The sequence below is a fragment of the Taeniopygia guttata genome, chromosome 2 (assembly GCF_048771995.1).
Source record: "Taeniopygia guttata chromosome 2, bTaeGut7.mat, whole genome shotgun sequence".
In the NCBI taxonomy this organism is placed as follows: domain Eukaryota; kingdom Metazoa; phylum Chordata; class Aves; order Passeriformes; family Estrildidae; genus Taeniopygia; species Taeniopygia guttata.
Genome location: NC_133026.1, coordinates 5,550,318 through 5,572,566, shown reverse-complemented (window position 1 = coordinate 5,572,566; position 22,249 = coordinate 5,550,318). Strand labels below are relative to the sequence as shown.

The window sequence follows — 22,249 nt, the reverse complement described above, 5'->3', positions numbered from 1 at the left end:
AAAGATTTGGCAAGTCTTTTGGTGTTAAGCTCAGATTTAGGAATGTGTTAGACCAATTGTATAAATTGACTGATAGTCCCCAAGCAGGTCTATCAATTATATTTCTGCTCCCTTTATACTGTACATTATAAAAGCTGGACTGAACAGTTTTGGTTTTCCTTTTTGATTGCTGTCATAATTTGTTCATCTAGAAAATATTGCAGTTTGTGTACTAATCATGCTGCACTCATACTGCAAAATAAGCTAATTTTTAGTTTCTTATCATTTTCTTACCTATTGCTTGAATTGTTTCTGCAGTCAATACCTCTCTCAGATACTGAAAAAGGATTTGGGCTGAATTGCTCCTCATGGCATGGAGGACCATAGAAGCACAGTACAGCTTGTGTTGGAAGGGAGCTTAGAGCTCATCCAACGCTGCTGCCATGGGCAGGGACACCTTACCAGCTTCCTCTGTACTCCATCCAGCCTGGGCTTGAGGATGTCCCCACGTCCTGCCTATCTACCCATTTGGGTTCTGTTTGGGTTCCTGTGCTGGGCCATGTCCTGTTCCTCAGGCACTGCAGGCCTGCAACCCTCTGCAACAACTCCAGGGGCAGGAAAGGTGTGTGGAACCAGGCACAACCTGGCAAGGACAGGTGGTGGCTGAAGGATGGGAGGAAAGCTTAGTTCACATGAGCTCTGCTATGAGGATTATGCAAAAGAGAGCTCTTGAGGCAAGAACTTAGTGGTACAGTGAGAAAGTAAAAACCAAAATCTTGACTGAGGTTTGGAGAACCAGATTAAAACTGAGTAGCTCTGACTGGGGTGAGATAGCTCAGTAGGACATCTGAAAGCTCCATGGTGCAGCCACCCAATTCCCTTTCCTGAGCTTCTTCTTCCAAATGTCTACTTTGAGATGCCAGGAGTTGATTTGAATTACTGAACTCCATTAGTGAACATCACGGACCCAAATCACTCCACTCCTCAACTTCCTTCCCACAAAACCAGGATAATACTCCAGGAATACTGCAAATAGAAATGAGCATTTTTGAAGCACATGGAGTCTGAGCAATGGCAAGAGGCTCTAAAAAACCTTGGAGGAAGTTAGTCACTTTTTGTTCCAAGCAGGCTTTGACTGCCTGAGCCGGGAATTTTGCTCAAGCTGACCTAAGGCAACAGAACAAAGGATGAGAAAGCAAAGAGCTGCTCTCAAGTCATGCACTGTCCACCCTTTGCACTGCACAGGGAAGATGAGAAATGCCTGGCTGAAGAAATGACTCTATTACAAAGCATATAAACAAATGGGAAAAGTTCAGATTTTCAGGGGCAACTTTGTTTTTTGACACATTATGCTTTCTGGGCTTAATGTTCCTTTTTTTCTTGTATACACACAGGCTTAATTGAAATCAAGCCTTCAAAATGAAATTCTTAAATATATTTAATTATAGCTGGGGCTACCAAAGTTGACTGTTATTAGGAGGAGCTCAGCCGGAGTCAATACACATGAAAATTTGTACAAAATAGGTACGAGCTGGAGCTCAGTTTGTTCCCTTAGGTTATGGCAGAGTTACTCTATTCAAAGTGGCTGTATATGGACTAAATTGCATTTACCTATTACTTAAACTATCAAAGAGGATCTTTAAAAGGACTTAAATGATTCATAAGCCACTACTAGCACTTTGTCAAGAGTGAATTGCATTTTCTATTTTCTTTCCAAGGATTTAAATGGGCTTTGGATTAGGCCCTGAAGCCATATGTACCCAAAAGAAAATTATGTATATTAGTTTATATTGTGTTTCAAGGATTTATTTCTCTGAACTACAGTGCTATGTGTTATTTCAGACTAATTTTCTTATTGTCTTCTTGTTCACAGCACCTAAAATGTTCTCTTCTGCTGTTTAATAAAAGCTTTCTACCCCACACAAACCACATGCAAATTAAATACTGTTATTAAGGCTATAAGGCTACATCCACCATTTGGCCTCCCTGGTTTGTTTAAATTTATGACATAACATTAAATCCATACCCTTTGCATAATTTGCAGATCTTAACCTCAAGGTCTGCCTGTTTACTTTTCCAGGAATAAAGCTGTATATGCTTCAAAGAGATTAATCTGCAACTTTACCTTGATTACCAAACAATTGGATTTACAGCAGATTGAGCAAGACAGTGAAGAAAACAATGTGCTAAAGGGATGGTGGAAGGAGGTTTAGCTGGGGCTCTGGCTGAGCTACCAAAACAGCTGGGTTGTGCTCAAATGCAGATGTTGTTTTGCCATCATTAAAACACCTCACATGTCAAACTATATTAAATTTCTCAGCTGGCATACGTCGCATGGTTAAACCATTACACTTCTGGATATGCAAACCCCAAATGGCCCCGCTCCTAAGAGGGAGAAGTGTAATTTTTCTTTCACACACACAAAAAATTGCAATAACTTTGTGCAGTACAATAAACATAAAACTGCTTTCAAGCAAACTCTTACTTTGGTTATCACACAAATGTAAAATAAAGAGGATGTGAATCCCAAGGTAACATTTGTTCAAGTCACTCAAGGCTAATCATGTCACATAATTCACTGACCTCCTGCTCTTTCTTCAACATCTCCATGGCTTCCCGAAACTTTCTTTCCTTCTCCTCTGTTTCAGCAATCGTGGCTTGGTTCTGCTCCTCATATGCCATGGCCACAACAGCCAGAATCAGGTTGATCAGGTAAAACGAGCCCAGAAAGATGACCAGCATGAAAAAAAGCATGTAGATCTTCCCAGCAGATCTGAGAGTCTGTACGTGCAAAAGTAAAATTAACACTGCTTTACCATGTTTTTAAAAAGGAAAAAAAAAATAAAGAGAGGAAGGGGTTTCTTTTAAAATTAGGTTTATAATATAATTGAATTCAGCCTTTGTTAATAGTTCAAACAGAAAGCCTTTGATGAGAAATGACAACCACATACAAGGAAATAATCTCCTCACCAATAAATTTTTATACCTTAATCAAAAATTGTGTGCCTTGCAGTGAATTAATTTCTAAAAGAATATTGCTTTCAATGCTTTCCTCCTGTACCAAATATCTCTGCTGGTTTTATTTTAGAATAGATATTAGAGTCAGTTGCAGTGAAAAATTCCCCCACAGTTCAATCTAGTTTTGTCTAGTGTGTAGAAACCATCCAAGTGGGATTCATGTTGGATCCCTTCAGATCTCTACAATCCAGATCCTTTTTCAGGGAGAAAAATACATGTTTAGGGTGCAACTCACCCAAATATCACTGAGACATCGGTGTCAGGACGAGAAGAACCAAACCTTGGGCTCTGTTGAACGTATTCCCTGGTTCTTCACCAGATTTTTTGGCATAATCAAAATTTAGGGGGACAGCTTATGTGTAACAGATATGTAACAGATAGGCCCCATGCTCAGTGAGTTGATACTACTGACAGAAAACACTGTGTGATAGTATAAGGTCAAATAATAAAACAGAGCGATGTTCACCCTTATTTGCCATGACAGGTTATGTCTTCCAGAGCTGTACACGTAGTTCTTTGTCAAGCAAGTGAATACAGCTGTTCAAAGGATCTTCAGTTTCGTTGTTTTACATTTTCCTGAATTGAAACTGTAACTGGCTGTATCTGAAGCTGAAATCCCCCAAATCTTCAGCAATGTTTACCTCAGTACCTTCAGAGTAGTTCTGTCAAAGTCATCCCCTGATTTCCATATGATCACCTTCCAGTTTTGGCAGGTTTGAGATGCAGCAGTGGCTTCATGGATAGAGAATGTAATTCAGTACCAAACTGGCAGATGTAGTTCTTTGGGGTTTGCACACATTTCAGGAAATGCATGCTGAAATGAGCATTTATTCAGAGACCACCTTGTATGTGACTGTGAGTTGAGTCTGGATCTGTTTGTGCCTCTGTCTGTCAGGGGTCCATGATGGAGAGCTTGCAGCAGAGAGAACTGAAATGCATCACACAGTTTTGCCATTTTCTGAATTTGTGCTCATCACCACACCTTGCAAAACCAGATATCCAAGTGAACAAGAACACAGGTGCTTCTCTGGCCTTTTCTTGAGCTGGACTCAAAGATTGTGTTACATCATCCGCCAAAAAATCCCCAATTCCCTTCCTTAAGTGGTGAACTTCATTGAGACTCAAGTGAATTAGGGTCTTTCTCTCAGTGCCACTTTTTCTCAATTTCCCCAGACACCTGGCCTAATGTCTTCAGATATCATCACTCTTAAGAAAATTAGAGTGGGGGACTGATTGTCCTTCTCCAGAACATCTGATTATCCTTCTCTAGAACATACACAAAGCACAGTTTACCTAAAAACCAGCAATTCTTTCTTGTCTTTAATTGTTGTATATACCACTGTGACAGGATGATGTCTTTATTTATATTTTTTAATCTAAAACAGTACTAAAATGACCTCATACCTGTTGGTAAAGACGTTCCCAGTAATCCTGAGTCATAAGACGGAACAAGGAGAGAAAGGCCCAGCCAAAAGTATCAAAGCTTGTGTAACCATGGTCAGGATTTTCCCCAGCCTTCAGACATATATATCCCTCAGGGCACGTGCTGCAAAACATGAAATGCAATCTGTGAGATGCACCTTAGATGGCTCCAGCATGGAGAAACTGATTTCCAGGGAAACACATCCAATGCTCTTGGTTAAGAGCACAGGTCATCCATGGTAAGCTCCTTCACTGTGTAAAAACACAGGAAAGAGGTGATGCTACTTCACAATATCCAAGGTCTTGGCAACCTTACTTTTTCTTTGGAAGGATAAACAGGAAAATAAAAATCATAGCAGGAGCTGCAATGGCAAACAATCACCTAGCATTTCACAAATTTTTGAATAGACTGGAATCAGGTGCTTATATATGATTTCTCTTGGCACTTATTCCTAATTAAGACTCAAAAACCTGGTGTCTCCTGTTACAGTTGCAGGTAACACTGTGATGGTGAACTGCTCTTTTGGTTACACAGTCTGACAGTAGCTAGACACCACCAGCCTGTGCTATTGGAGCACCTTCCTGATTGCTTCCTTTGCCTGACCTCGCTCACCCCACAAAGGATTAAATGTTTAATCTAAGAAACCCAGCCCTTTGTTCCACTCACCGCCACAGTCTGGGGTCATGACATTTTTTCTGTTTCTGCCAGGAAACGCTTTCCTTGTGTGTCTTGTAGATTACTGTATTAAATGGCATGCAGATAGTACGAATTTCGCTGGCTCTCATTAACCTTTGAGGCTCTTTACAAGTAATTTTCTAGTCCCATATGCCAGAAGAGATAAAAAGTGCTCTCAGTGGTACTGTGTAAGCACTGAACTGCATCATCAAGTGAAACACGAGGTAGAAGTGACCCTGGGTCGAGGTGCCAGCCTCTGTCTCAGAACAGATTAGCCAAAAACCCCCACAGCTCTTGCACATCAGAATCCACTCTCCAAAAAATAAGGTATTATTTCATTAGAAACTGAACAGATAGAAATATGCAAAAGCTTTCTTCTGCATGTATCCTAGGAAGAGAGTGGGAGATCAAGTGCCCTGGGGCCCTATGGTATTTGGGAATTGGTGAGAAGCATCTAACATCTGGAGAAGCAGATCTCAGCAGAATGTGCAGTTGCACCAGCTCTCCCTGTTCACCTAATCCTTCAGAGAGAGATGAACCTGGTTCAATTCCCTGCAAATTCCAGCTGCCACAACTGGGGATGGTTGGAACATGAGGGATTTTGGACATGTCACCAGTCACATCAACTGTATAGCTTTCAGCTTCATTTTCTCCCAGAAAAATGTCTTAGAGCTTCTCAATCGCTGCTACTTTTTCACCAAAGCAGAATATTGCCAGAAACTGAACTGCAAAGCAGAAATACAAATAAAGCAAACTAATTTTTAAAATTCCAGAAAAAAAAAAAAAATCAATCCCTGAGAAAGCAGAGTGTGTGTCAGTGTGAAAACCAGTGTTCTTTTTCTTTAAAAACTATAGTTTTTATACAGATATAAAATAAATTTTACAGCACAGGAATCTCTATTGCATGACAAAATGAGAATATGTTTTTATACAAATCTATGTTGTCTGCCACCACCATTAGACATTCAACAGCACTTTTAGAATCTTAATTTAATATCAGTAGTGAATCACAAATTTTAAAGTGAGTCTGCTTTGAACGCTGATAAAAGGACTGCTGAAGCATTGCAAAATGTGTGCAGATCTTTGTTTACAGTAGTTTTCAGAAAAAGCAATGAAAAATGAACAGCTGATGTTTAGTGAATTAGATGTTGCACACAAGTGGGGGTATAATAAGTGATTCTGTCACCTTGGGTAGAGCCAAGTTAGCTTATACCAGCTGAGAATTCAGACAATAACAATTATATCTCACAAAGAAAGAAAAAGAGTCACTCCTAATTTTTTCCCTGCCAGTCTGGAAATGCCTCCTTCTAGATCTTTCCTAGTTTGACTACCTATTTTTCCCTAATAAGAGGCATATTTCAATTAAAAAATACAGTAACATTACTGAGTTAGAAGATAATAAAATGCAGAAATCTTGTATTCCCCCCCCCCCAAATATGCAGATGCACATTGAATGTCTCTTTTATACCCAGGTCCTTTTTTGAGGCAGACTTTTTCACTAAACCTCCTCTCTCCCAAAGGCAGCATCTGCTGTCACTCTGCTGTAGAGATGTGAGATTTCTGCCTGTGATCTGCTGCAGCAAAGAGCCTTCATGGCCTGTGATGTGCCACTCAGCTGCTCAGGAGCTCTGAGAAATGGATTCTCCAGGCTCCTGAGAAGGAAATTCCCTTTGCTGGCCCTAAGACATCGTGTCTACACAAGACACGACCATTTCTGTAAGGCTGATTATTTCTGCCATGAGAAAATGACTTCACTCCCACACTGGGTTTGGTTGGAAATGTTGTGATCATGGCCAGAGGTGCAGAGCCCTTTCCTTCATCTCTCCCTAAAGAGAAATCCTGAGTGGCTCCATTGATCTGGTCTCATTGTTTTTATTTTAACATTATTACTAATGGCTAAAACAACCCAATGCAGCTGAGAGAAACTTTGCTGGTGGTTACTTAAATGGTGGACTTCAGCCTAGGCAGGGCAGTCATTTGGAAATCAGGCTTCTTCTACAATAAGTTGCCTAAAATCTTAGGCAGAAGAATTTCCATTTTGCCATTAATATAAATTATTGAGAAGGGTGAGATTTTCTTCTGAATGTCAGTTAGTAGGGTGAATTTCCTCTTAATCTCTTCACCCTTTTGAACAAAAGCCTGAGAAAAAAAGGGATTTAGGAGCATTGGGTTGAATTTTCATAGGAATTTCTGAGCACATATTAGAGGATACAAAGTCATTCAAGTTCACTGCCAATGTTGCTTTCTAGGGAAACTTTTGATGAAGAATTTTTGAGCAAGTGCTCAAAGCATTTTACTTTGCTTGGAAATCTGTAGGACATAGAGATGTAACCCCTCTGACTGTGAAAGTGAGCAGTAGTCCCTCAGAGGAACATTTTCTGTTTATAATACAATTAGTATTATACACATATAATACATTTTTTTCATTTTTCATTCTGTCCTTATGGGTCATTTCCCACTGCCTGACTCCACAGTGAATGGTTTAACCCCAGCTGGCAGCCAAACCCCACAGAGCTGCTCACTCACCCCCGCCCCAGTGGGATGGGGGACAAAATCAGATGAGTAACAGTAAGAAATCTTGTGTGTCTAGATACAGACAGCTTAATAGGGCAGAAAAGGAAGAAAATAATAATAATACTAATAATTACAATAATAAAAGAATTGAACTACACAAGTGATGCTCAGTGCAACTGCTCATGGCCAGCTTTCCCCCACTGTTCATATACTGAGCACGTGGTCTGGAAAATCCCTCTGGATCCACAGCTGTCCTGGCTGTGTCCCCTCCCAGCTCCCTGTGCCCCCCCAGCCTCCTCACTGGCAGAGCATGAGAATCTGAGAACTCTTTCACTTAGTAGAAGCATTTCTTAGCAACAACTGAAAACATCAGTGTTACCACCATCAGATCCTAAATCCAAAATACAGCACTCTAAGCAGCCACAAGGAAGAAAATTAACTCCATCCCAGCTGAAACCTGGAAATCACACTTCTCTAATATTCTTTTCAGCTTTAAGAGCATTCAAATGAGGTGCTGCAGCATGAAAAGCAGGAACCCCGGCCGAAAAATGTTGTTAATGTTAGCTTACACCCTTATTATGGCAACCAGACCCTTGAGACAGAATTTCCTTCTTGTCAACTCCTTATTCCTACTCACCCTCTTTTGTGGCCAACAGAGAGATAACCCACAGGGTATGGGAACGTGTTAAAAACACTGAGAGGAAAACAAAATGCTGCTTCCCAGAAAAACACTACAGAAATTTAGGTGTAAGACTCTCACATGAGAATATTATTCTGCAACTGACACCATTTCCTCTGAAGATTTTTTTAAGAGCCTCAAGATTTTACTGAACCTTCCACCATGTATGACATTATGCCTACCCCCTTTGGATTTTTTGCAAACTGTTCAGCTTCTTTTACCTCAGGGAAGCATTTGAGAGGAATGTGCTCTCCTCTGATGCACAGGGATGGGTAACAAAAACAAGCTACATAAATATACCATCCTCCACAGGAGTGTCACAGGATGCTGTTCAATTGATCACAATAAAATTAGTGTCATTGATTCAGAAAAGTTAAAAGCAGCAGCCTACCTACCTATCCATCAGGCTGTACTCACCACTGCAAGCTGGCATTGGTACAGGAAATTAAAGGACATGAGAAACAGCTTTGGTTTAAATAACACAGGCTGGGAATGCCAGAGAGCTGTAGCTGAGGGGCATAATTACAAAATGCTCTGTCTCAAGAGTTTAATCTAGGCAAGCCAAGCAACCTGCTGATCCAGGCTACAGTGGCCAATGGGGCTGAGCAATAAAGGAAGATTTGTAAAACATCCATGTGCTGGATTGTAACATCCAGATCCTGAAAATGCAGGGAGGGTTTCCCATGTGCTACCAGGAGTCAACATCAATGAGAGCTGTGAGGTGAAGGCTGCACTTTCCTTGGGTTTAGGTTACAAAGGGACACTCTGGCTTGCTCACTGCAGAAGCAGTGAAGCACATACCACAGACCCAGCAAAAAATAAAAATCCAAACCCCTATTTTGGTAAAGTCCCTTAGTGCTCCTGCTTAGGTCATACCTTAAGCCTAGGAATGCAGAAATCAAGGTGAAAAGTTTGAGGCTGATGTCTTTGACACATAGATAATTCCTGGGGAATGGAAGTCACCCTGGTGGTTGAAATGGAACCCCCAAGGTGGGGTTTGAAAGCCTGGCAGCCCTTGAAGGACAGACAATGCCCGTGGCCTCCATGGCTGGTTGATGTGCACAGCAGAGTCTTCCTCAACCTGCCTCATCCTGCTGAAGTCCACAGACCACAAAAGAGACGCTTAGATTTCCTTTAGACCACAGACTTGAGTATTTTTCTCTGCACTTTCCATATTTTCTCCTTTCCTGGACTCTGAGAGAAGAGGCAGCAGTCAAATTAGAAGATCATACTGTGGGGAACAAAGATCCTTAGACTAACATTTGTTCTTACCTAAAAAAATGAAACAACCCATTCTAAAACAGGAAAACATTTAAAAAAATGAATGAGGGTAACTGGGCATGTAGGAGAAAGGGGCCAAAAGCCAGCAGCACTTCAGCCAAAGCCATTGATGCCAGTGGGTGCTTCATGAGCTTGAAAGTCACAGGTTTTTTCCTTCTCCTGCTCGTTCTTGTTTTGTAATATTAAAGACTAATCATGGTTAGAGTGTCTGATTTACAACTCCCCACTAATTACCACCTAACAGCCAAAATCTGACTTGCAGTGCCGTGCTTTGTCTTGAATAGGTCTGACCGGGAGCTCCCAGCAGCTCTCACTCCAAGAATCCAAATGGACAGAGAGAACATGGACATTTTTAAAGGAAAGGGAAGGGCTGCCAATTGTCTAAAATGATGGAAGTGCAAGCAAATTAAACCATATCTGCAGGGAAATGGAGGGGGAAAAAAAGTGATGATGACAAAGAAGAGAAGAAATACTCAGAATAAAGAGCAACATGAATCAAGATTTGAAACTGGAGGAGAAAAGAGAAGGAGGTGCCCATGAGCAGGCTTGCTGAGAGGTTTAGAGCACCCACTGACCCGGGTGTAGCAGCCTGCACGCTGCTGACTCAAATCCAGGAAAAGTTTCAGCCTCCCCCACTGGCTGCTCACTCAGGCAGATGGAGAAGCTGTGGGTTCAGCCTGTGAGGGGAGCAGGGAACACCTCCCTCTCCTGCAACCTGCCTTCCTCAGGCTCCACACTGCAGCCAGGCAAGCAAGATCTTACTTCCTCTGACTCAATCCAGTGGCCAGACACCAGAGCCTCTCTCTAACCCACCAAACAAAATGTAGGGCAATATTTTATCATCATAAACATAACAGTAGATTACTGCCTAATGAAGGCTGTAGACTCTAGTCAGTCTGCTCCTCTCATGTGGCTGATGAGCTTATTACAGCTTTGACTAAGAGGTAATATTACCCCTCCTTAAGAATTGAGTGGATTTGGTTTTAATCCCTACTGCTGCTGTTTGACCAGAGACATGATCTTCCAGCACACCAGGGATCCCTTGGAATGGGGACTGTCATTATTGTTCCTAAATCTCTATAATTCCTCAAGTCATGCCCATGGCCCCTGTAGCACCTTTGGGGTGTCATACTTGCTTCCTGTTTGTTTAACACGCTCAAGCAAGATGTTTTTTTCACCATGAGCAGATCATCCTGATTCTCCTGTCACTGTAACCAGCTCAGACCAATGGAAAATCTTATGTGATTTACATCAGGATCTAGGTAAATTCATTTAAGGTGTACTGCATAGCCTAAAGGTTTGAAGCAAATGCACTAGTATTGCTTGATAATCTGGGATGTAATTACGTTTTTAGCTCTAGTAGTTTAAAAAACACAGTAATTGCCAAAATACCCTTGCTTTGGTGACATTTGAAGAGGAAACATTTGGAAATTTTGTCCCCTTTTTCACTCAAGCAAACTTTACAGGCTCTCCCACCTGTCAGCCCAGCTGTACCACATCAGGCTGCATTTGGAGAGGGTAATGCACACAACGATCCCATTAGGCACATGCCAAAGCTCCCAGTATCCCATTTCCTGGAATGGACCCATTCTACAGCAAGTTAAACACTGGGAGACCATGACCTGCCTGACAAAGCTGGGTAGTCCCGACATGGCTTGCAACCAGGGATTTCTCCTGAAAGAGAAAGATTTTCTGAAGATTTTCTCTCTTCTCCAAAAGTTACTTCTTGTTTCTATCATACTCCGTTCCTTGTAAGCACAAAACAAATACTTGCTGTACATCAAGGGGGAAAATGCAGTTGGATAAACAAAATGAAAAGTTTGTCTGATTAAATGAAGAAAAGTCAAAGTTCTGTCTGATTAATGAAGAAAAGTCAATCAGGTGTTGGTGTTGCTCCCCAGGAGTGTCCATGTGCAACACCTGCACCCCACTCATCCAGACCACACCTCTGAAATGCCAAACCTCCAAGCCAAAAGAGCTCTTCTCACCCTATTTATCCATCATTCAGCACAATATGGTCTGAATCTATGACTTTCTTATGGAAAAGAATTAATAACAACAGCAATAATAATAATAATAACACCAATATAAGTTAAGGCAACTTAGAGCTGCAATAGTCCTAATTGCCAGCAGCAGAATAACAGAGTCAGCTGTGTGCACTTTCCCCTGGTGCAGCTCCCCAGTTTCTGGTGCAGCTGGGGCTGTGTTGCTGGATGCTGTTGGAGATGTTCTGGCACACACACATTTTTCCAGGCTCCCCCCTGCCAAGTTCTGGGTGAGAGCTGCAGTAGCACTGGTGGAGGCACCCGATAGCAGCTCTCCTCCTCAGCACGGAGCATGTTTCTCCTCTACCCTTCAGGGCTGTGATAAGCCTTTACAAGGGGCTTTAAATCACTGCGTGGAGGATGCATAAAGGCAAAGGAATGTTACTACATCTCAGAGAGATCAAAGCTCTGCATCGCCGCACGTGTAAGGAGCGCGCTGACAGGAGCTGATGTGGAGAAACTGCCACAAAAACACTGCTTTTGGTGCTCATTGAGACTATGAAAACAGGCATCTGATGCAATTTTACATGTGGGTATTCATTACCTTAGTAAAATGCCACAACACAAAAGAAAACAAAAGGGTGTTTGTTGTTATTTTGGTGTTTTTTTTCTGATAATGCCTTAGAAAGAGTTAAGGACTGACACAAAGACTTTGAGGAGCACTGCAGAACATGGTCATTCTTTCATCCCTTATATGCAGTGAGCTCAGTGATAGAATGTACCAAACCATCTTGCCTCACAGTGTACATTATTTTAATGTATCCTGTTAAGAAAAATCAAGGTCATAGTAAGAATAAAGGTAGCTAAAGTTTCTATAGCAACAATTACTAGGATGCAGTTGCCAAAGGTGCTTTCTTGTTGCTCCTGAAGTAGATTTACTGGCTGCTTTTTCCTTCCTGTTCACTAGTCTTTTTTGGTAATATCAGTACAGACATGATGCAAATGTGCTTTCATTGTCAGGATGATTTTGTAGACTATTCCTGCCCATCAGCTGAATACACAGGACATATGATGCGTAAGGGTAAAAAAAATTAAACAGTCTGCTCCAAAGGGGGCACAAATAACTTAAAACATGTACACTTTTCTGAAAAGCTAGCAAATAAAAAAGTGAAAAGAAAGAATTTAAGTGTCTCTTCTGTGTCTGTCTGTTTACTTTGTACACTGACAGCATCTTGTCTCCTTCTCCTACTGGACAAATTTCCTTGCTGTTTCTATTGCTCAACCAAACCTTCAGGCAGGAGGGGAAATAAAAACAGCAGCCTAAACACAGCAGACAAACATCCCTGTGAAATTACAGCAGGATGAAAGTGAAAATGCTTTAGAGCTGAAATGTACCTTCCTTTCTCACAGAGAGATAATTCCACACTGCTGCAGCCCCCATAAAAGTCTTTACTGTGTGGAGAAGCAGTGCTGGGCACCTCACCAGAGTGAGGGGTTAAATGCCACCAGGAAGGGACAAGCTGGAATTGCATGGGAGGATTGGATGTGCTCCCCACTGGGAATCTGCTCTGGTGGTGGTGTGCTCCAGCAGGATGCCTCCTTGGATCTGAAGGTGGGACCAGGAGGGCAGAAATACAGGATGTGAAAGAGATAAAAAAAAATATATATAGAGATATATAAGAGAGATATAAAATATATCTATTTTTATAGGAAGTATGTGGTGGTGCCTACTGTTACCTGCTGCTCTGCAGCCTTCACAAATCATGCTCCACTTGATGCCAGGACTAGATCTTACTAAGGAAAGAGCAGTTTTCCCCTTCTGCTCCCATCTAAGATCTCTCAAATATTTAACCATTGTACTGGGGCTTTACTGCACCTTCCTTGAGGCTGAAATAAGGTGTTCAACATTGGATAAGATATATACTGGGGATTAAATTGAAAAGCAAATTTATAGAATTTGTAATCTTTTTTTAAAAATCAGACTATCTGAGCTTCCTCCATTTATTTTAAACAAATAAAATAGAAGATGCTGAAATTGCAAAGAGAAACAATTTGTGTATATCCCAGTGCAGCAACATCCAGAAGAACTACTAAATTTAACCTCCAAACGCATCTAAAAACATCAACCACTGCAAATGCACTACTTTTTTTTTTTTTTTTGCCTTTTTTTTGTTTAGTTTAGAGATTCTTAATGTTAGCACTGCTCCCAGTCTGACCAATCTCTGACACACAGAGCAAAGCATTTTTCTATCAGTGTAGTTTTCTGAATGTGCTTGCTGTGAAACACCAAGCAGGTGTCACTTTGAGCCAAAGAATCTTTGATCACACACATTTGATTTTCTCTTTTCTCTAAAAGTTACTTCTTGTTTCTATTGTACTCTGCTCCTTGTAAGCACAAAACAAATTCTTGCTGTACATCAAGGGGGAAAATGCAGTCAGATAAACAAAATGAAAAGCAACAAAAAAGTTCTGCTTGACTAAAGGAAGAAAAGTCAGATTTCAGGGTTCAAGAAGGTTTCTGAGGCATCACATAGGAAACCCCACAGACAGATTTGCCCTTGTGCACCTAAGAAATTTGCCATCTCTCTGACCTACCATCTCTCCCTGACCTACCTCCCTGATTCCTACCATGTCTCTGCAGCATGGTTTTTAAAGTAGATTCTTGAGGTTGCTTGAGCATATCTAGAAATGCAAATAAATGGGTTTTTTCCCTGCCTCTCTGCCAGGTCAAGTACTAGACACACGTTTGCTGCAGCTGAGTGACATATATCTATTCAAATCCCTTCTGAACTGGAATCAATATTACCTAGATCCATTACCTCCTGCTTTATTGGCAGCTTGGGTGCTTGTTCAGAAAACAGTCATTCCTAGTAATGTAATAAAGCCCCCACCTTGGAGATAATTAGATTGCCTGTGATACAGAATCCACTGATGATCATTTCCCTGCTGATTTTGGCTTGCTACTCCAGCTCAGGTTGCAGTCTCCATCATTACACGCTCATACATTAGACTACTTGAGTCTCATCACCTAACAATTGCCATAGCAGATTTATTTGGATTTTTTTTTAACTCTTCTATAATAACAGCAACCAGACAAACCTCAGAGTGTCATTAACATGCTTTTAAAAATGCACTGAAATGGCTTTTTCAATTACCTCAAGATTTAATATCCTGGCCACAACACAGATATCCCTCACTCTAACAACAAATCCTTCCAGGAGAGAACACATGACACCGCCCTTCCCTGAATTTCCTTTGGGTCCTCAGTGTGTCCCAGAGGCTGATGAATTCAAACTGTGAGCAAAAGCACATTCCATAAATGCTGTGAGCTCTCTTTCCTTACCGCACCTTCCTGATGCCTTGATGGGTTCCCAGTCCAAGAGTCCTCCCTTGGCATGAATTTCATTACTAATAAATGAGGGAACCACAACCTCATTTATCTACTTCCTCTGAAGTCCCCTCCCTTGCTCCTGTGGTGAAACCTGCCCCAGAAGGTCCCAGACATGCAGATTTTGGTTTTCTGTTGACCACTCTTGCTCTTGCCTTCAATCTTTGAGGGGTGAGAGAAAACAAATCTACTTGTTAGATACGTCAGCCTGTAAATTATGCTCTCCCTGTCCCATCAGGTGGGAATACATGATTTTGCACATCCCCTGAGGCCTGAGGATCGTTTTTCTAATTATCTTCATGCCTTTAAACGACAGCAATGGATGACTAGCAGCAACTCTGTGCAATGTATAGCAGATGAGACAACACTTGCTAATCCTGAGCTAAAAAAACCCAGCAGAAGTAGGAATATTTATTACCCATTTTTAGGCATTTAAACTCAAGCCTTACCCAGTGGTATTAAATACTTAACTAAAACAGCAAAAGGCTGAAGAAGAAAGAAACGAGGCATGAAGGGAAAGTTGGTTTCCCTTGATGTCACAAACACTGATAGTTTTGATGTATTTATCAAAACAAGTACAAGAACACTCAGTTTGAAGGTGTAATTTTTGTCCTCATATACTCAAGAACTGCAAGTTCTCCCCTGGCTATTTCAGGCTGTAACTCTCTTGTGGGCATAGTGCCTCCACAAGATCTTTTCTCCAGTCATGGCTTTTTGCTGAAATGCTGCAATTTATTAACTTTTACGGGAAGGAAAGAGGGTGGCTTTGCTCATTTGCCTTGCTACAAACTAACTCTTAAATCCACACAGGCTGCCAATATATAAGCACTCCACGGATATTGGATTGATATTTAACTTCCCACCAGTTGAACAATTCCAAAGCAGTAGCAATCAACTCTTTCAGCATAGCCCATGAGCAGCCACGGCTCAGGTCATCAGCGAGAACAATGAATATTGTTGACACACAAAATATTGTTGCTGTGCAGAGCACTTGTTTTTCCCAATATTGGTTTGCAAAGGCTGAGGTTCTCCAGCACAATGGAGATTGCCAGATCCTGGGATTCCCGGGAAACATCCCAATAGTCTTGGATTTCTGCCTGAGCCTGGATAAACACAATGTATTACAATCAACAAAGGCCTTAATTAATGGATGCTGACATTGTACCTCCCGAGGAACAAACAAAGGGGAAAGCATGGCCCTCTGCCCAAGGATCTTGGAGTCTAACTACGGATCAGACACACCAGGCCTGCAGAGGGAAGGCTGACACTGAGCTTTCCCTTTGTCTCATGTCAATACAGATACAGGCAGCGGCAGCAGAAAGCAAAACAACCCTCCCTGGGACCTGAGGGCATTTATTTCCTCATTAAATTCTTCCTAAATGATTATTTTTTTTTCCCCCCCCAGTCTTCCACATTTGGTTCTACCAGCTCAGAAGATCTTCCTTCAGAATTAGATCATCTCACCTCCTCCCTTGGCCTAAGACACCCACCTCCCTGGTTCAAATGCTCTCACATATTTGGCTCAGAAGCTCCTCTGTCCCACTACTCCAAGATAATTTCCACCTCTTCCTACAACTCCTAACAGCCTGCAATCTTTGCATGGCTGATAATTTCCTCTGACCACAGAAGATCCCATCTCCTTCCATTCTGTCTGAACTCTTCCACTTCCATCAAGATCATGAGAATCTGTCAAATAAAATCACATGCTCTGCCAGTGCACTTGGACCCTGGGGATGGGATGCAGGAGGAACCATTGGCATCTATAGATGGCAGGGATATGAATAAATTCCTTTATGCAGAGGATGTTAGTACACCCCTGGGTTGCTTCACTGTCTGTACAATGAGAAAATGAAATACATATAATCCATAAGCAAATCAAGTGCAAATGTAGATCACAATTCAACCCTGAGTACCTTCCTACTTCCAAAACATGCTATTTTTGGGACATTTGTTGATTTGTTTACCTTCATTTGCCAAAAGCCAGGAATTCATCATCCATTTAAATCCCTCCAGGTGTTCTGTTTCATTTCCATTAAAATACTCTCCACTCAGCCAAAATTTTACTTAGTTTCCACTATTTTTTACTGAGAAATTCAAATGGATTGAAAAAGAACTGTAATAAGGCCCCTAAAGATTTTAAACCTGAGGAAGTGACACATAGAAACTTCTCCTCCCTGCAGTTGAGAAAATTGTATTACTATGCACAATATTGTCATTATCCTCTCTACTATTATACCTAGACCCAAGGAAGTTGAAATAGCTACTTCATGCTGGTGAAAAGTGGACAGAAATAGAGGAAAATGTAGTAATAATAATAATAATAATAATGGCAACAAAACCAGACCAGAATTGAAGATATTTTTAAAGTACTTACCCAGCATCAGTGCTGTTGCCACACAGTAACACATCTTCTGTACCGTTTTTAATGAAATAGTTCACTGCAACAGAGATAGAGAAATTGCTTTTTAGTAAACACATTCTGGAAATGATAACATTCAAAAATATCATCCACCAACCAGCATATTCAACTGGGACAGCAACTCAGCAACTGAGAGATGAATGGCAGGCTTTTGCTTTGTTTTGTTAATTTTAACTTCTATAAATTGGAAAAATAAATCTATTTTTTTCAAATCCCTGCAAGCACTTGCTATTTGTATTCCAAATCTGACCTGTTGAATAAGATGACAATGGGCTGTGGGCAAGGTTTTTAGGAAATTCTATTCAGCCATGTCTCTCTGTTCAAACCAAGAACATTGTTACTAAATTTTGTAAATGTAATGAAACCAAACCATATGCTAGCCTGTAACTTTTAGTCTCTACACTGATGAGACACATATTAATTGAAGTTTGTGGCAGAAATTACTGACTCATAGGTTAAAAACGTAACCAGATATAACTCAGAATGTAATAATATTAACAAAGCAGCCCACTCCCTCAGTCTGGTGGATTCTGCTCAGCATGGGAAACACACAGTATAAAGCAAAAGAAACAAAAATGCACCCTGTTAAAGATCAAACAAACAAGGAAGTATTCACTAAGACAAATATGTATCACTGTCATCATCTGTAATGGCAATGAAGAGAGACAGAAACTTCTCAAGGGAGCCTCAGAAGAGCAAACTAAATTTAAGTTCTGTGGATCATTCCCAGGTTGACTATCAATAAGGCTTAAGGAAATTAGCATCTCCAGGCTAATGAGAGACTTTGCATACACACTTCTTCTTCTCTCCCCAGCCAACCAAGTCTAACATGCAGAGTAGCAGAACAGGAGGCCAATTTCTTCTCAAAAAGATAAGCAAAATCAGTGTTCCGGAGGGAGCGTGAAGAAAAGATGTTCTAAGGAACATTTCTAAAACCTGGATGGTGGCAGGGAAGACGAGATAAAAGCATTGCTCTAGAAATGTAAAAAATGCAAACCAGAGGTGAGCAGGTCACTGAGGAGGGGTAAACAATCTGGTGTGCTTTGCTGCAGCAGAGAGGACGTGATCCCCTCTTGGCCAAGAGATGATGGTGGCAGCCTTGCCTGGTAGGGCTTTGTGAGCAGAGGGGCCTCTGCAGATGCTGCTCACAAGAGGTTCCCCATTCCAGGCCAACCCTCTGTTGTGAAATGTTTTAAAAATCAAGAGTGACAGCTTATCCAGGCGGGCTATGCAGAGAATGCTCAGTGGCTCAACCACTGAACAGATGTGCTGTGGCTTTCTCAGTAAGCTGCGAGCAGTGGAAAAGCCCTGCTCTGCTGCATGCCAAGAGGGAATTACTGCCCAGGAGCTTGTGGTTACAGGGGCACGTGATGGTGTTCACAAGTTATCAGAGCACAGATCCTGCTCAGATTGGATGCTTTTCCACTTTGTCTTCCACTTGGTCATGTGGGCTTTCTACAGAAACACCTTGTGTGACTGCAACACTCGGGACTGGGTATGGTTGAGGATTGGTGGTCAATCACCCCAAAACAGAGAAAGATGCCACATCTGCATCACCTTTCACCCTCCAGCTCTGCCAGGCAAGGATCTGTGCTTTTCTCAGGACAGGTGGCATATTATTTGGGATGCACAGAGTCAGTGATGCATCAGACCACTTTCTCTCTGAGCTAGATGGTCTTTAAGGTCCTATCCAAAACAAACCATTCTATGATTCCAGGTTTGATTGAAATTCTGGAGCACAGTGTTGGTTGAAAACCAGAACAACACCTCCTGGTCAGCCAAATCAGAAGATAAGAACTGAGTCTGAGCACAGGATTAAGGAGGACAAGGAAGACAAGGATTAAGAAGGTTCTGTGTGCGAACAAGAAATCTGAAATCTCGAGAACAGACGAAATACTGTTGTCTGCTGTCGACTTAAGAATTTACATTTCTAAAACAAGCAGCAAGGCAGGTGCCAAAGAGCCCCATGAGATGCAGGCTGAGGAAATGGTGTGTAGGTGCTGCTGGGAGGGCACACCTTCACCATGGGGTCTGTGCAAGGGAGTGCCACAGCCGCTGTGACAAACCTCGGGCGGAGGAAGAAGTGAACTCCCGATCCCCCACTGATAAATGAAAGGGGGATTAGAGCTTTACACCCAAGGAGACAAATTGCTGTATTATCAAAAATGTGCACAACAATCAATCTTTGCTTCAAAGCTCGTTGGTTTGGGTTTCAATCAAGCCTGCTGGGCAATCAGAGAGCTGCAAGAAGCAAACAGGCGTCACTCTTGCTTTAAAGAATGAACACCCTTGGTACCATATTGCCTCATGGCCTCAGCTCCCCATCAGTTAACTCTAACGTGGGCAAAGGACAACTCCTTTTTCATGCAGAGCAGGATTTTCTCTCTGAGAAATGCTCAAACTGAGCAAGGCCACATGAAAACACAGTAATTTTTCATTGCCTTGGAAGACTGCAATTAATTTTTGTTTTGTTTTTCACTGAAAAATATCAGCTTGTGGTAGGGAAAAAAATAGAAAAACAAATATGGAAAATAAAACTGAAAACCTCTATTTTAGGTGCTTACTTTTGAGTTTTTTTCTTAATTTTTGAAGTAAAATTAAGCCAAAACAATTATATTTGTAGCACCTGTGTGTGTGTACATAAACTTTATGCAATGTGCCATTCTTTCCAAAGGTAATGCTAATTTTTTTTTTTTTATCAGCTTTACTAAAATGTTGGTGTCACACTCATAGGGCACATGTTTCTTTTTTGGAATTTTTCTACAGGAATTTCCAGAGTAAGGTAACTACCTGGTCATATTGAAAGAAGTAAAAATGGTCTGAATAACAAGGTCTCCTTCAAGTCCATGTTCTGCCTCCTACACTTCTCAAAGCAAATAGCAATGGCCATAATTTTAAAGTCACTATATGCAAGTGGGTAAAACCACAAATTTTCCATGTCTATTCTTGCAATATCTTCCTCCCAAAGTCAGTTCCTCATAATTTTGTCTGTTTCGTTCTACACTTTTTCTGATTTCTCATTATCTTTCTGCATTGCTCCCTCCCACACCAGGTGATTCTAACAGAGTTAACCTTCACAATGTCTCCACTTGTCAAATTAACTGGGAGGGAAAAAAAGCAAACTTCCTCAAAAACAAAAAATTATTCCAATTAAAAATACACTCCAGCTTGTGCTTTCCACACCTTTAATATACAACAGAGCAGAAAGTCAGTCGGGTACATAGACTGCAGAGTAGAAACTTTCCTAATTTCTGTGTGAGGGAAAGGAAATTTTTCTCTTTCAGAAAACTGAAAAAGATTTAGAGTCAGCTTAGAAAACAGATCTTCTGCCTCCAGTTTCTGCTCCTCCTTTGAAGGCCCTCCTGAAATGTTATTTTGACTCATCTTACAACAAATTAATTCCAATTAAAACCACCATAACAACCCTATATATTATCACACTTGCATAAAGAGCAACATTCAAATATCATTAGTCACTGCCCAGAGAAGAGTCCTCTGGCTGACTTTCTAACAAAAACTTCAGAGAGGTGTTTGTTATCTCAGACTATTTACTGCAGCCACACGGGCACTCATTGCTTGGAGACTTTCTCCCAGCGCTGGGGCTGGCACAGAGCACTGACAGACACCCAACGTTCCCATTCCAAATTTAAAATGCAGTTCAGAAAGCTCCATCCCCTTACAGTTGTGATATTTGGCATGGAGAGGAAATAGACAACACCCCCTCCTCGCCCTTTCGCCCGCCGGCGCAAACGCGCTTTGCCTCCTGGCAATACACGATAATTAAAGTGAATCCTCGCTGCACTTGCTGTGTGCACACTGTGTCACACACGGCGAAGCCTCTAATAAATGAAATTGAGTTTGAAGATGAAAAACATGCCTCACAAAAGCCACGGAACAGGCTGTCTAAAAGGTGTTATTAGGGGAGAATGCTTGGGGAAAAAATGGAGCTGCCGGTTAGTTCTTCCCAGCTAAAAGGGGTTGTAAATAATTATAATAATCAGTTACTCTCCTATTGCTTAGCCCCTGACAGGAGATATGTGTCTCTTTTGCTGTCCCCTGGCATTTGCTGCTGATGACCCTTCTGCTGAGTTTCAGAGGCTCTTGGGTGCTCTCCACTCCTTGCTTCCCATCCTCCCTCTTTCCCTAGGAAATCTCTTCCAGCCCAGCTCCCTGATTCCTCCATACCCTGTAACCACATGGAAGGACATTTCCAAAACTTCAGTTCAAAAAGGAACAGGAGGACTTATGGCCAAGATAGTTGGGTGGGTAGAAGGAGCAGAGATCAAGGGGACAACTTTATGTACAGCACTGGCAACTGCACGACTTTGTCGTAAACACAAAGAATTTTGTGGAATTCTGGGCATGAATTGTCCTGCAGGAGACACAGAGGGGCTGGGAGGAGGTTGTAGAAAATCATACAACCAGGTGGTGAGAGGAAAGTGGTCTCCTTCACTTTGAATCTCTCTGGTAGGCTCCTGTTAGTGCTTCTCCCCATTCTCCAGACAAGTCAGAGAAACAATTTCCCTGCCAGGCTCAGCAGTCGCCTCAGCAGAGAAAATGTCTCCAATTTTGACAGTACAGCTTTTTCCCCCTTTGTGAAAAAGCCACTAAAAATATCAATCAAGCCCTCTTGAGCTAGATGGCTCCCGTGCACTAGGAAGAGGCTCTGAAAGCCTCTGAGATCCACAGTACCTGGTTTGTGCTGCCCACATGGTCTGAGGGAACAAAAAGCACATCAGGAGAGGAGGAAAAGCACATCAGGAGCTTTTGGAGGTGTGCACTAGGGGAGAGCAGAGAATTTAGATGCTCTCAAATTGGCTTGAGGACCTTGCCAAGCCCAGGAGCATCCCCAGGAAGACAAGACAGGAGAAAATGACTAGCAATAAAT

The 22,249-nt window shown here is 41.6% G+C and overlaps 1 protein-coding gene across 5 annotated transcripts in view; it reads right to left on the bottom strand.

The window, feature by feature from the left end:
* The window catches only part of LOC100221337 (sodium channel protein type 5 subunit alpha), a 217,043-nt gene that overhangs the window by 121,643 nt on the left and 73,151 nt on the right, over positions 1 to 22,249 (bottom strand). For all 5 annotated transcript variants that reach the window (XM_072925296.1, XM_072925295.1, XM_072925297.1 and 2 more), the window contains exons 8-10: positions 17,317 to 17,380; positions 4,402 to 4,543; positions 2,563 to 2,760 (exon numbers count right to left, since the gene is read on the bottom strand). In XM_072925296.1, the coding sequence (XP_072781397.1) occupies positions 2,563 to 2,760; positions 4,402 to 4,543; positions 17,317 to 17,380 (404 nt within the window). The remainder of the gene's footprint in view (positions 1 to 2,562; positions 2,761 to 4,401; positions 4,544 to 17,316; positions 17,381 to 22,249) is intronic.